General features: G+C 44.8%; 1 protein-coding gene across 3 annotated transcripts in view; it reads right to left on the bottom strand.

Moving 5' to 3' along the window:
- Nucleotides 1-15,084, bottom strand: part of KCNMA1 (potassium calcium-activated channel subfamily M alpha 1) — a 304,426-nt gene that overhangs the window by 211,321 nt on the left and 78,021 nt on the right. For all 3 annotated transcript variants that reach the window (XM_030941176.1, XM_030941175.1, XM_030941177.1), the window contains exon 6: nt 14,890-14,981. In XM_030941176.1, the coding sequence (XP_030797036.1) occupies nt 14,890-14,981 (92 nt within the window). The remainder of the gene's footprint in view (nt 1-14,889; nt 14,982-15,084) is intronic.

Genomic DNA, 15,084 nt, shown 5'->3' with positions numbered 1-15,084 from the left:
TATCTTGATATCTAAGGAGATGATACATGGAAGGGCCAAGTAATCTGACCCATGGTAAGCACTATAAAAGGGTAAGTGCCATATGATATCTGTAAATTAGGATGTAACCAATATAAAGTATTCTGTGACCTATGTAATCCCACCTAATCCTTCAACAACCCCTTGTTCTCACTACCTGAGTCTCTTCAGATAACCTCTCTGAAACTCTTTCCTTAAGTCATACGCCTGGCATCTCACAGCAAGTAAAAGTGACTTGCCCTGGATGCAATATTGGTCTCCCACTTCAGTTCCCACTAAGATGAAGGTGGTGGTAGAAAGGGCAGAGGCTTGTATATCTCAGCTTCTGCTCCTTCAGGGCAAGCAGAGATGGACCCACAGAGGTCCTCCTGGATACGTGGTGGAGTGGATGTTGGAGGGAACCTCCACCAGCCAAGGGAGAGGTTTAGTCTGGGGACTGGAGTGGATAAACCATCACAGTTTTGCAAGATCACTAGAGTCTGACTGGATAGGCGGTATCATGATAGTCTTAGCAAAGTCTGATTACAGGCAGAAATCACAGGTCCCACTGGTCAGGAACTCTAAGCCAAACTTAACTGAAGCCATATGATTGGGGCAAGCCAAGAGGCTGCAAAGTAATGCAAATGTCCATTCTATTTTATATTTTATTTTATTTATTTTTTAGAGACAGGGTATTGTTCTGTTGCCCAGGCTGAAGTACAATGGCTCAATCATAGGTATATTATCATGGTATATTATCATGGTAACCTTGGAGAACCCATATTGTTCCAATCTGTCTTGAACTCCCAGGCTCAAGTGATTCTCCTATCTTAACTTTCTGAATAGCTGGGATTATAGGCATGCCACCACAGTTAGCTAATTTTCTGTTGGTTTTTGTAAAGATAGGGTCTTGCTCTGTTGCCCAGGCTGATTACAAACTCCCAATCTCAAGTGATCTGCTCACCTCAGCCCCCAAAGTGCTGAGATTACAGGCACGAGCCACCGCGCCCTACCTCAAATGTCTATTTTAGACATGTCATGTACAGCTCAGGACTTCCTTACCAGCCCGGAATCTAGAAGATAACAAGAATCTTAATGATCCATTTACAATGGGGAATATTTAGGAAAGTTCAGCTATGAGAGTAGCTAAATCTTTCCCCATCTATGGATGTGGATCTGAACTTGTTAAGACCACCAGCAATTGTCCTGACCAATTTCTACAGGGCCTGACTGCTCAGTTTTTGAAGATGACCAATAGACCTCAATCAATAACCATTTCTAATCTGATGAGATTTTGGTTTTAAATGCTAGGTCTGGATCTGTAAACAAATACTTCTTGGACAAAGGTAACATAAACTAACAGGTCATGGCTGAGAATAAAAGATCCACCTCAGACACACAAGGAAGCATCTTCGATGGCAAAATAGTATCCAACGGCACTTTCTGGAGAGGAATTATTCATCCAGCGTGAGCAAGTAGTGCCTTGTGCTGGGTCAGGGCTCCATAAATATGGGCGGGGTTAACTGAAAAGGGCAGTGCTGGTGGGTCATGGCGTTGGAGGGGTAAGGATGACTTCATGAGAAGACTGTTTGATGATTATGAACACTATTGAGGGTCACCATAAATTTACCAGTTGCTTGTTTCATGCGCATATCTTCACTAAATATACATGGGTGTGCTTCTCCTGCCATTTAAACATTGCCGCCTCCAGAATGAAATCCTACACATTCTCAATCCCTCTACTCTTTTCTTGGTGATGGGCCAGGAAAGCCTGCATGCCCAAGTTGAGCCAGAACTTCAGTTTCAGAGCTCAATTCCACAGGTATACAGGACAACCTAGGGGGAGTGACTTAAGGCAGAAGGCAGAAGAGAACAGGAGGGCACTGAATGAGGCATCCAGAGAGCCACTGAAGATGACTTTTAGGTCTATGACAAAGAGCATCTACATGCTTTTCACAAGCCTCGGATACTGGTTCTTAGAGCCAATAGCCTTTGAAAAGGGAAACTGTGACCATGGGATAGTCACCAATGGGCCCCCTCCCATGTTCTTATGTTTATCTCAGCATCTGAATGAATAGCCCTTGGCAATTGTTCAATCTAGCATCTTTCTTCTCTTTGATGTGGAAATAGGTTGCAAGATGAGCGCCAGATCCAGAGCACAACACCTCCCTCAGTTTCATGCCTTCTGATTAAAGAAAGCAGCTGGTGCCAGGGAGGACACCCTCAGCTGGGAATTGGGAGATTTTGGGGGCGAGTCCTCAGTGACTTGGGGCCAGTCACTAAAATGAAGAGGCCCAGGCTGACTGGGCTGCACCCACCAGACACTGATGAATCCTCACACAGGGCTCCAGTTCTCTGTCCGACCTTAGTTCACACCATCATCATACCTTGTCTAGACATCTGCAATCGCTTCCTAATTGATTTCCCTATTTATTCTCCCCACTGTCCCCAACCATTCCCACACTCCCTCAAAAAAGCCAAAGAGAAGGGACAGCAGCAAATCCTGCTGCAATCAGGTTCTGCAAGGGTGGGGAGGCCTTAGATCTTTCTTTAGCAGAGCCTCGCTCTAGGAAGACAATGTAAAATGCACAGCTCTGGGCTGTTTATTTTTAAAGATACTATATCCATTTTTACTGGAACAAGTATAAAGAACTTAAAAAACCCAGAGCTATCCTGTCACAATAAATCAGACAGAGTAAATTGAAAATCCTATACAGCTTTCCCTGAATACATTGTGCTCACTTTGTCAAAGAGGTAGATGAAATGTGGCACATATTGATCTAGATGTCTCTGTAAAACTATAATATTTATATCAAATACATATGCTAGACTCTCTCTGTCTTTCTGCTGAGCCTTCTAATCATGCTTTCCTCGTTCTGCTCCTCCCAAAATGCATCTCACCATTGGTAGCCCCTGACATGATGGGAATGAATTTTAAGAAGTACTTCTCAAGGGAACCAGCAGCACCGTATCATACAGGAAGCAGGGTGTGGGGGGTTAGAGCCCCAAACTACATGGTGGTCAGCACCAAAGCTTCACATTTGCCCCGAATACATTATGCTCACTTTGTTGACCCTCAGTTGACCTTGAACCCTCTGTGTCTGCATCACCACCTCTCTGTGACACTCCTGCAAGCTGGGCTTTCCTTTCCTTCTCACTTGGTAGTGCTTTTCTTGGCTACTTCGTCTTAATGCTGGTTTCCCTGATTTGGGGCATGTCCTTCAGGGTTACTGTTTCCCAGCTTTTCCCTTGAGGCTCAATCCCCCCCTGCCAAAAAATAAGACTAATCCAACTCCCACCTTCCCACTTCCTCCTTTACTCAATGTCTCAAAGGGACTGACTTCAGTAAAGATAAGGGAGACATCATGGGCAAATGAAGCCTAACTCCAGGCTGTGCTGCCTTATCCCTCCATCCTACCCCAGGACCTGGCTTGGAACCCCTGAAACCTGCTGGGCTTTCAAGAACTATTTGTTAACCAATGGATTGGTTGACAAAGTATGCATCTTGGAGACTCTATCCCATGGTAAATGAGGAAGAAAATTAACAGGTAGTTCACTGCAAGCCTGTTAGACCATAGGCTAGTCCACCACCCTGAATCTACTAGCATATTTCAAGTTTGTAAGGGAGCTGTATACATAAAGAGAAAAATAAAAACAAAGCAAATGAGAGTGTGTATGAGTCCCACCATGCCAAACCCTGACTATCACCATTTCATGTTAAAATATTTTTTTTGAAAAAAGGAGGTTCAGCAATAAGATAATTTCCTACCCACGGACACATCTAGTACTTTGCTAATCACAAAGGAAGGAAATGCATTATCCCTCCTAGTGAGGAAGTGAATAAAGTAATCATCTTCTCCAGCTGTCAGTGGAGCTCTTCTGGATGTGGAGGCTGTGTTGCTGTTTCCCTAAATGGAGCAGAAGTCTGAGCAAATAGATCCCAACAGTGCAGCAAAGGCACCTCTAAAGCAGAGCCCCAAGATCAGAGGACAGACAACTGGCAGCCCCAGTGGGGAATACCAGGACATCCTACCTGGGCCAGAACTTTGCATCTTATCGCACGCAGACAGTCAGAACCTCAGCTACCCTAGAGGAATCCGTGTCTACACCTCCACCATCCCAAATCACAGTTAGACCTCCATAATTAGACTGTGGGTGAGAAATGATCACACATATTTTGTAGCTTGTAGCCTACATGGAGCCTCAGTCCAAGTCTTTAAATTCTGGGAAACTCAGTGTAGGGGACATTGGTGGATTTTGCCTGTCCTGCATACACCCTCCCTTCTGTGGACAGTATCTCATTTTAATTTGGGGAATTGCTCCTCCCCAAATTAAATACAGTCTCCCAATTACATACAGTCTTGGGACCTTTAGTCATGGTTTCCTGCCCAAGTGAGGCCAATCAGTACTTTTAAATCTTGGATGAACTGACACTAATCACAGTGGTAGTTGATTCAACCTGATGACAAAACCCTGTAATGACTACTCCTGAGTTTCTGCTTCCTCAATGTCAGAGCTACGCTGCTTCCTCAATGTCAGAGCTACGCCTCTGGCTCTTTTCTGTCCTTTCTGGGATCTTGCTCTTTAGTTTTTCATTGGAATCTCTAAGGTACTCTAACCTTTAAAAAAAAAAAATGTTTTCTGCAAAAAAAACAAAAACCAAGTCAGCAAAAAAAATAAGTTTCTGTTGCCTGCAACCAGAGAATCCTAAATGGTAGACTTGTTTACCTTCACTGTGGTTTCTCACCTAATTGTCATTATTACCTAGTATGCAAGTATTATCACCACCATTTAGGTTTCTTTCTCTCCTTTCCTTTCTTTCCTTCCTTCCTCCCTGGAAGGAGAATTCTGCAGATATCTTCAGTAAGCAATTCCACAGTTGCTGAACCCTCACAAACTGCACTGGTTCTTCCTATGTCTCCCTCCCCAACACTCTCACCCCTCTGCATCTTATTCATCCCGTTACTTTGGAATTGGCCTTGGCCTTTGGCCATTTTAAAATAAGTCAGGTCTTCCCTTGACCTGACTCTCCCAATGCTAGATGGTTCTCTGCTCTTACAGAGAAACCAGGGAGCTGAATGGCACTTTCTTTTTTTCAAATCAAAGCAGATTTGCCTGTCTTCACTTGATAATGCTGCTTCTATACAAGCAGAGACAGAGAGAAGACTAAGGCAGGCAAAGGTCAGCCTAACTCTTCAGGGATGAAGGTGGAATAGAGGGAGAATGAGTCCAAGCAAAGAAATGGCTCTGAACTTGGCCCAGAGAGGGATTTGATTTGCAAAGAGAGACCCATTGCCTCCCTAACTCCCCTGGTGAATCATGTATCATGGTCCTTGAGCACACGCTGTTGGGACTGACCCTCCCATAATGACAATAAACTTGACATATCTCTGCCTTGTTCTCCAGCCACACCAAGGGTGTTGCCACAGCCAGCATGAGCTGGTGGCCATTCACTCCGTAGACCCAACATACTTGCATAGGCCCCAGCAGATCTCCAGCATCTGTTAGTCACACAGGGACTGGAAGGAGCTACAGGTTAGAAGATGGGTGGATCACCTGAGGTCGGGAGTTCAAGACCAGCCTGACCAACATGGAGAAACCCCATCTCTACTAAAAAATACAAAATTAGCCAGGCATGGTGGCATACCCCTTAATCCCAGCTACTCAGGAGGCTGAGGCAGGAGAATCGCTTGAATCCGGGAGGTGGAGGTTGTGGTGAGCCAAGATTGCACCATTGCACTCCAGCCTGGGCAACAGGAGCAAAACTCCATCTCAAAAAAAAAAAAAAAAAAAAGGACAGAAAAAAGAAGGCATGATACGAGGCATGACAGGCCACAGCAGGACCTTTGTGGAGTCTGGAAAGGAGTGGACCTCGGGATCACATCAGCGGATTCCCAACCCTCCCAAATCTTTCTGCACTCCTCTTTTACTGGTTCTGTAAGCTTCTAGGTGAACAAGGCACTCTGCTGTTACCTACGACCTCCACTGTTCCAATGGGTATGTTCAACAATGTGAATTATCAAATGCTTTTGGGAGGCTTCCCTCTAATGTCTCTTGTTTTCATGATTATTTTACACTTCCATGATTTCAACGAATAAAATTCCTGAAAAAAGAGTATTTCACTGGGAAGATGCTCCTGCATACTCAAGCTTCTGTTTCACTGCCACTGCTTCCTTGGGTGGTACTGATTGGTCAGAATCTCAGATAAGCTCCAGGAGAGCAAGAATTACATTTTACCTACGGTACCCAGCACAGAGCTTGGCACATGGTGGGGATTCAAATTATTGTTTGTTGATCCAATATGTTAGAATGGGAGTTTTCCTAAGGCTGTTCTATACACTAGCTGACATTTGCCTTTGGAGTCAATGGTTAAGGTCATGTAAGCTCTCACTGAGATGGGTACATATCTATCTCTGAACTACCTCCATGTCCTCTTATTAGAAATGTACAAGGAGGGGAGATAGAGATTACTTTTACAGCAACTGGTACCCACATTCAGAGCAGTCCCTGTGGTTCTGTGGGTGAGAGCAGGCCATCGTGATGCAACACCAGTACTGGCTGTGGAGACTGGAACCCTTGGGACAACAGAATTAGATTTCCACAGCTTTCACACTGTATCAGCCTCCACAATGTTTTAATAAAAAGAGACACTGGACTTGGCCAGTTAGGAAGTTTCCTGGTTTATTTTCATAGTATGATGACTGCAGCATGGAAGGAACCCCAAATCTACCAGGAACCATTTTGCACAGCTCTGGAAAGAAGTCCAGCAGGGTGAATGACTTGGCATGAAGACAGAAAACACGGGGCAACCTCGTCTGGGATGGCTGCACTTGTTCCTGAGATTCTGAATCTACCCAGCAAGGATTCATCCAATCAAAGGAGCCATTGATCAGAATTTTCAGCAATTATAATTTCAGAAATCATATTCAAATTATTTTTTAATAGAAGAAAGAATACTTGAGAGTGAAAATCTAGGCTTGAATATGACTTTTTTTTTTTAAGGTACACAGTTCATCTCCCACCTACATTTCTATTCTTGTTTTCAGAACAATAGCTGGAACATTTTGCTAAGTGTGTGGAAGGGAAGAGTGACAGCAGGAAAGGAGGGGAGCTTCATTCTATCAGTATTATCAGGAAATTGATTTAATGTGCTTCCAAGTCTCTTTAAATAGAGCTTCAAGTTTGAAAGGGACTGAAGATACAGCTTAGAGGAATCCAAAACAGATGCCAAGAAAGAAGTGCCCACATCCCACACCCACCAAGACCTCTCTCATCAGGAAGGGATATCTAGCACAACACATCAGAAGACACGGCATCTAATGACAAGCACTTTGGGTATCTACCCCTCAGTACTGCGTTTCAGAAGTAGTCAAGAGGTCATTTTTCCAAAGTATTAGGGCAAGCTCATTTTTTGTTTTCCTTGTTCCCAAGAAGTTTAATGCTAATCAAAGCAGAATGCCTAATCAGTTCAAGATGTTCTGTCAACTTGAATTATCTATTTGTCTTCTTATTTACTGTATCTGTCTGTCTACAGTTCTTCATATCTTTGTGAAGATCAGTTATTGGGGCCTGTGTTTCCTTCTGACTAGAATCGCTACCAGATGATCCTTCCTGGTGATATGTTGATGATTTGCTAATTTATGGCTTTTAAAATCTAGGAATCCGAAGACATTGCTGAGGGGTTCAGGCTGGGGAAGTCATGTGGCTCATGCAATGAGGGCTGAATGGCTACTTGATGAGGGATCTAAGTCTGCGTAGGATGCAAAGCTTCGGTCACATTTCAACCAGAGCCATGCCTGCAATAGAGAAATCATAAATGACATTTTATAGGAAACACCCCTCATGAAAGCAGTCCGCCCCTTGCAGGTGAGGAAAAGTGAGAATGACTGTTGCCCAAGACACAAGTAAACAGGAAAGGAAAGGCCCATGGATCGGGCCAAGTCAGTATCACATGAAATCATCTCAAATCCGATTCCCAAGTGCTAGAAGCCATGCCTTCCCCAAAAGAGTCGAGAGGGAAATGGTGTGGTAGCAAGACTCTCTCAGAACCAAGAGAAGAGGTTTCAATAAGCTCTGAGATTGGACTCCCCAATCACTCACGTGGCCAAATAGTACGATGTGTAGCTCAGAACAGCTGTGGTATATTTGGAGATTTTTATGGATGTGTAGAAATGCATCTGTCCCCAGTGCCTGGTGTGTAGCAAGCCCTCAGTAAACACAAGCGGAATGGATGGACATGAAGGCGTGACTCATGTTAATTCCTTTAAGTTAGGTTGGGCTACAGGGCTGCAGATTTAATGAGTCTTTGTAAAGAAACAATCCATGCTCTGGCACAGTAGACAATTTAAAATTCCAAATCCTTTAGAAATCAGTCTAGAACCCTGCTGGACAAGACCTGAGTGTGGTGGAGGAAATGGAGTGGAATTCCATGTTGATACAAGACAGCCAGGCAGGAGGGAATAGTGTGTGGTCTCAGGAAGGAACAAGTCTGAGTGAGAAGGAGAGCCTAATTCTGATATAAGGAAAGACACGGAGCTTAAAAAGAACCCAATAATCAGGAAGCAGGGAAGATATGCAGGATGCCCTCTCCTGATAAGTCAAGAAAGCACCTCTCAGGCAGGTTAGGGTCTGAGCGAGCAATCAGTTTTTAAGACTTCCTCTAGGCCGGGCGCGGTGGCTCAAGCCTGTAATCCCAGCACTTTGGGAGGCCGAGGCGGGTGGATCACGAGGTCAGGAGATCGAGACCCTCCTGGCTAACACGGTGAAACCCCGTCTCTACTAAAAATACAAAAAACTAGCCGGGCGCGGTGGCGGGCGCCTGTAGTCCCAGCTACTCGGAGGCTGAGGCGGGAGAATGGCGGGAACCCGGGAGGCGGAGCTTGCAGTGAGCCAAGATCGCACCACTGCACTCCAGCCTGGGCGACACAGCGAGACTCCGTCTCAAAAAAAAAAAAAAAAAAAAAAAAAGACTTCCTCTAGTGGAGGTAGAACTGAAGACCTATGTTTGCAAGTGGGGCTTGCATAACCTGGATTTTAAAAGCAAGAGCGTCAGCTCCCCCAGTTTAGCGGGTAACGCAAGCTGGGTCAAGTTCATTAAACAAACGTTAGCATCTCCTCCTCTGAGGTGTCACCTCTTTGGACTACTTTATCCAGTGTAACTAATCCCTGTTTTTCTCAGTTGCAAAATCTTAGTCTTTCTTGGTTTTGCAGCACATATTAAAAATGTGTAATTGGCATTTGCTTTAGTTGTACCCTTGCTCAGTGCTTGCAACCTCCTTGAGACTGTCAACTCCATGAGGACAGGTTCCGAGGGTAGCCTGTTCACCAGTGAACCCTGAGCACCCAACACAACCCAGCATCATGCCTGACTCATAACACAGAGAATGCCTGCCTGCCGAGTGAGTGAATGAAACGATGGAGACGGGCCACAGGAATGGACAGTGAGGCAGGTCACTAATTGTGCTGGGCTGTTTTTAGTTCTTGAAATTTTGTTCTCAACTATTGAATACTCAATCATTTCTTCAAAGTATGGAGTCCTCTTTAAAATATGAGCATTTACAATAAAGAAGATAATGAAGTACTCTATTTTCATATTTCAATAGAAAAGCATGACAAACTGTCCCCATCTCTCTGAATGTAAGGCTCTTTCCAATGTGGAGACCACATCCAAGGTTGAACGCAGACAGCCCTAACTCCCTCCATTGGGATACAGGCTCCTGAGGGTGAATATTCCAAGTCAAAGCTATGAAACAAATACACAGAATGCAGCCTGCAGAACTGGTCACATGGGGCTCTACTGCACTTCTCACTGATCAGTAAGAAACCACACCAGAGAACTGCTCTGTGCTGTGTGGCATACCAGCTAAGGAGTGAAAGGGAACAGGTGGTTCCATCTGCAAAGGTATAGAAGGCTCTGCAGGTGAGATCTGCCCAGCGGGGAAGTCCAAGTTTAGCAGATCACTACAATTCTCCATGAAACTACCTTTAAAGGATGGAGCCAGGAAGGGGAAGAAAACGTTGAAATCCACAAAAAAGGCACAAATCTCACTTTGGATGTGGTTCATCTATCTGTCCTCGAGAGCCTCTCATTGCTAGAAGTGTTCAAGAAGGAATTAGAAATCTAGTCTAACCAAATGAGAAAAATAAAGGAAGAAATGGTTTTTTCCACTGTCCATCTTTTTCCCCTCAATCCTGGGGCCAGGACCCTTAGGGGTAGTGGGTGGGCAGGAGGGGAGAGTAGACAAACCCAAAGTGAAGCTCATGCCTTTCTCTTCCTCTCCATCATGGGCATGGTGTTCTGGCTCCACTTATAGGGAAAGGTGGAGGAAGATACAAACAATAGGAGATCACTGAGTTTAGAGCAGAATGGCATCTCAAGAGATGACATGGAAAGGCAGCAGGACACAGGGAAGCAGACTGTCCAGGTTCAAACCCCAGCCCTACTCTTTACTAGCTGCGTGATGTCAGGCAAGTCACTCAACCTCCCTGTTCCTCAGTTTCTTCACTCATTCCAAATGGAGATGATGGTAATACCTTTCTCACAGGATCACTGTGAGCATTCTGAAATATGCAAATATTTGTAGGTATTACTATTGCCAGAGAAGGCAGTCCTGGGGCTTTAGGCTGCACTGATCCACATTCTCATTTCAGGAAGTGTGTAGCACTCCTCTCTTTATAGGGAAATGTTCCAAGAGAAGCCACAGCATTTAAGTTTCACAGACAGCTTTTTTGAATTGGAGCAAGAGATGGGTTAGTCTGTGACAACTATTCCCCAAACCAGAATGGCGGCTCAGCAGCTTCATCCTGGGGACCTTCCTCCAAGGTAATTACACACACTTTCCTTTCCCACCTTGGCCACTTCTAGTCTTTCATGATTCATTCCCCTCTTGTGTGTCCTCTCAGCATTTGGCTACCAGGAATCAGTAGAATAATCCAAACCCATCCCATTCTCTCTGTCCCAAACACCTGAGCCTAGGATTGCCTCAAACTTGAGTCGCTCAAGTCCCAACATGAGAAACACAAGGTCTGGGTGGCTCTCCGGCTGGACTGCCTCTAACAAGGGGGTTACAGCAGATGGATTCCTCTCTGTGACTGATTATTTTCCATGGCCCTTGGCCATGTGACCTTGGACCATGATCTTGTCAGTTCTCATAAACTAACCAGGAGTGGAATGAATCACACTCAGAGAGGAGACCTCTGGGGGAAACTGCAAGGGGCTATGAGAGGGAGGAGAGAGCTGGGGATCCCAAAGGCCATGGGAGCCTCACCACCCCTCCAGCCTTCCCTGTCCCTAAGCAGCTTCGACCTTCCACAAAGGGAAGGCGGAGGAGGCAGTGGCCTTGGGAGACAGGCTGGGCTGCAGGAGGCCTACTCTTCTGAATAAGATTCAGGGTATTAGTCCAAGAGCCCAGCTGTCCCTAATCCCTCCAACTCAGAGAGATTACCCACCTCAGCTACTGACTGAACTGTTGGTTGTGGACACCCGAACCCCTATTCTTAGATGCCCCAATCCATCATAACATATATGAAATAGCCAACACACATGCACACGTGCACAAGCACCCATACCTACTGCAGGGACTGGCTATCCTGCAGGAGGTGATGAAAATGTTGGGTAAGGCACTCTAGGCCCTTGAAATAGTGTTGATGGTGAAGAGGTTTTGAGAATGCTACTTGAAGTGTTTATATTATGCCAAACACATTGATTAAAACTGAAAATGAAATGCCAATGAAATCTTCATATTCTCAAATATCCTGAATTTGGGTGTTATACAAACAAAACCCTGATCTTCTCTGCCTAAATTTTTTACTTTAAATAATCTTTGAATTTCAAAGTTTTATGTCTCTGTAGCTTTAGATCATGAGTTACCTTGAGTTCTCTGACAAGTTAATATATTGTTAGAGAAATCATTTCTGAATAAAATATGCACAAGTAAACAAATCCCTTAACTATGTATACATTCTAATTTCTTTCTGGGCATTCATTTGATTGGGTCCCGGGGAGAAGAGAACATGTACGTGTGTGTCCATGGGCAGAGCACATGGATTTATGCATACACAAAAACTCAGAGCACAGTACACTGTTTTAAGAGTCTGAACTTTATCTTTCAACAAAGTTTAGCTGCTTTCCTTTTGCAAATGCATTTAATTTTATCTGGAAACTTTCTGACGTTAGAAATAGAACAACTGTAGTTTCTCATTATGTTTGCTGCCAGAATCCATGCTTGGTTGCTCAACTAAAGACCTTATATTGCTAATTACTACCACATGCCCATATCCCAAGCGAAAGAAAACTTATTGATTCTGACAGCTCATTCTCTCAACACTGAATTCCAAATGAAAACTCAAAATTTGGCCAAACATAACATTTCATCAATCTTGTTTTACTGACTGGAAAAACAACATCAAACAAAGGGTGCTAATGGCCCTTTATTACCGTGCCTTTCCCAAGCTTATATTTTCTGATGAAAGATCTAAGTGACCAAAGGGCTTCTTTAAACTACTTAGTAATTAGCTTTTGAACCAGGAAACAATGCGTAAAGTAAAGTGAACAGGCCCGGTACTGATGACAGGACGGACTCTGTGTCTGCAGGGTCAGGAACAGTGGGGACCCAAAAAGAACATTAAAAGCAAAGTGCATTTCATAAAGGGAGAAGAAAAAAAAGAGAGAGAGAGAGAGAGAGAGAGAGAGAAAACCAGGCTAAAAGCGGTGATAAAAGATTACAGAGCCCGAACAGAATGCCAGGAAGTCTGTGATCTGAAGTCATCGGCACCTGAAAGTTTGAGTGGAACTGCCAGGGTGAAACATGACCAGATCGGACCTGGGGCAGTGAGTGAGTGCCGCGCTGAGGGCCCCATCTGGGTCAGCCAGCACCAAGAGCTACCGGCCTGCAGCCCACCCACCAGCTCACCCACATTTGACTAGGAAAATTATTTCATTAAAAAAAAAATTACCTGGAATGAGAGTGAAGAAATATTTTCAACCTAGCCTTCAGGGCAATTGATTTTACTGACTTCTTCAGGGGCAGTGATTGGGAAATGCTGGCAGTGACACTGGGAGATAGGGAGGCCATAAAGAGAGCCCCAGGCCCTCAGAATGCCTTCTGCTTTATGGAGACCTGTCCACACCTTCAAGGCAAAATGAATCGAGATGCTGTTTTCCTCTTGGCATGGGATATATGACCAATGGGAATCTCTGGACTTATTTGGCCTTTTGGATCCAACCAATGGCCCAGAAATCAGAACAGCTTGGTTCTAACCTCATCCAGGGCTGTTAAGATAATAGTGAGGGGAGGGCTCCATTAGAGGGAAGATGGAGGGATGTGCTGCCTCTCTGAAAAGACGCCAACTGGCCTCCTCTGGCCCACTGTCCTTTGTGCCTTTGAAAAGAAACTGGTGTCCTGTGGGTAGTTCAAGAAAATGAGCCCTTTTGTCCACCTCCTCATTTCCTGTGCAGAGGCCTGGACACCTGAGCTCAGGAAACATTGGACTCACTGACCGAAGGGGAGGTTCCGCTCTGCCCGACACGGCTGACTGTCAAAACGAGGAGAAGGCAGCAGTGGAGGGAAATACAATGCTCCCGGTCTGATTTTATTTCCTCTTAAAAAAACCAAAGAAGCTCTTTAAGAGTTCATTTGAAACTGAACGAGAAGGGAAAGCAAAGCAAAACGAAACAAAACAGTTCCATGATAGGAACTTCCATGACTGGGAAGAGGCATGAGTGACGAAAAGTTTTCTGTGTCCTGATCCGGATGACAGGATGGTAGTTACTGGGTGTGTACATAGGTACAAGTTCCTCACTCTATATGTTAAAGATGTGTACGTTTAACTCTATGTAAGTTATACCTCAAAACCAAAAACAAAGGTCACTGCCCCAGAAAAAGCTTTAAAAAAATAAATAAAGGATGCCTGCTGCCAGCTCCCTCTCCCCAACGGCATTCCTCTCTTGAGGTGGTAAGGTACTGCCCCCTACTTAGGAGAAAACCTTGGGGGTCTATATTGAACCTGCACATTGATATTGAGAGTGATAAGGTGATCCAAGCACACATTGAAATAGTTCCCAAGAAGAAAACACTCATGTTTGGGAAGCCAAACAAAAGATTCATTAAGAATAGCATGTAGTACCCTAAACTACCAGAAATATACTATTTCTTGCCCAGAAGGAATTTCAGCTGAGTAATGAGTCCCTCCGAGGATAAGATTGGTGCCTCCTGGATGAAGAGGAGAACTGGGTCCAGTGGCCACAGTGCCTTTGCAGTAGGCCAGATTACCTGGATCTGCCACCCAAGGAGTTCCCTGCCAGAGTCTTATCCTGCGTTCTTGCTACATACAAATCACCATAGGAGGGCATCATACTAGTTTGAGGGACCAGAATTTTATCACATAGCCAGATGATGTGAAGAATGAATGAGTTTTGTCTACTTGTTAGGGGTCAGAAGAGAAAATATGGGCCCAGTTATAAATGGACTCCTTTCAGGACAAATTCATTACATCTCTTGGAATTTGTGAATGGGAGTTGGTCCAAGTGTGGCAACGTCCTCGGGTCACCTCTGACATCACACCCCTGTGAGGAAAGCTGGGCCTTCCCTCGCAGAAGCACCTGGTGGGGTGGGGGAGGGGCAGAATTCAGAGGGCACCTCCACAGGGATTCCTGAAAGTCACTCAACCACATCTTTTCTGATGCAACTGACTTACTTTCTGCCTCCATGTTTGTTAAAAGTCCCGCCGAATTTATTCCGATTCAGGATGAGAGCAGCAATTTCGGGCACGTAGCGGGCAAACATTGCCTACATGCATGAAACAAAGAAACAAGAGCCAAAAAAAAAAAAAAAAAATGGCATGCAGAGAGGATTCTACCGCACTGGAGGCAGCAAAACCTCTTGGCATACTTACTTTCTTCCACTAACCGCACTATAGGAGCCCCCGTATTTCTTGCGGTTTCCTATTAACTCTATGATTTCAGGGACGTAGCTGGCAAACATGGCCTGAGAAGACAGGAGACAGAAGAGAGACTAAAAAGATAGGCCAAAGAAAAGGGGGGACCTGTTCAGACGGGGTGGGGGGGGGCACTAAGATCTGAAAACACAA

The sequence above is a fragment of the Rhinopithecus roxellana genome, chromosome 11 (genome assembly GCF_007565055.1).
Source record: "Rhinopithecus roxellana isolate Shanxi Qingling chromosome 11, ASM756505v1, whole genome shotgun sequence".
Classification (NCBI taxonomy): Eukaryota; Metazoa; Chordata; class Mammalia; order Primates; family Cercopithecidae; genus Rhinopithecus; species Rhinopithecus roxellana.
The sequence above is the reverse complement of the archived record's forward strand: the minus strand, read 5'-3'. Positions and strand labels throughout refer to the sequence as shown.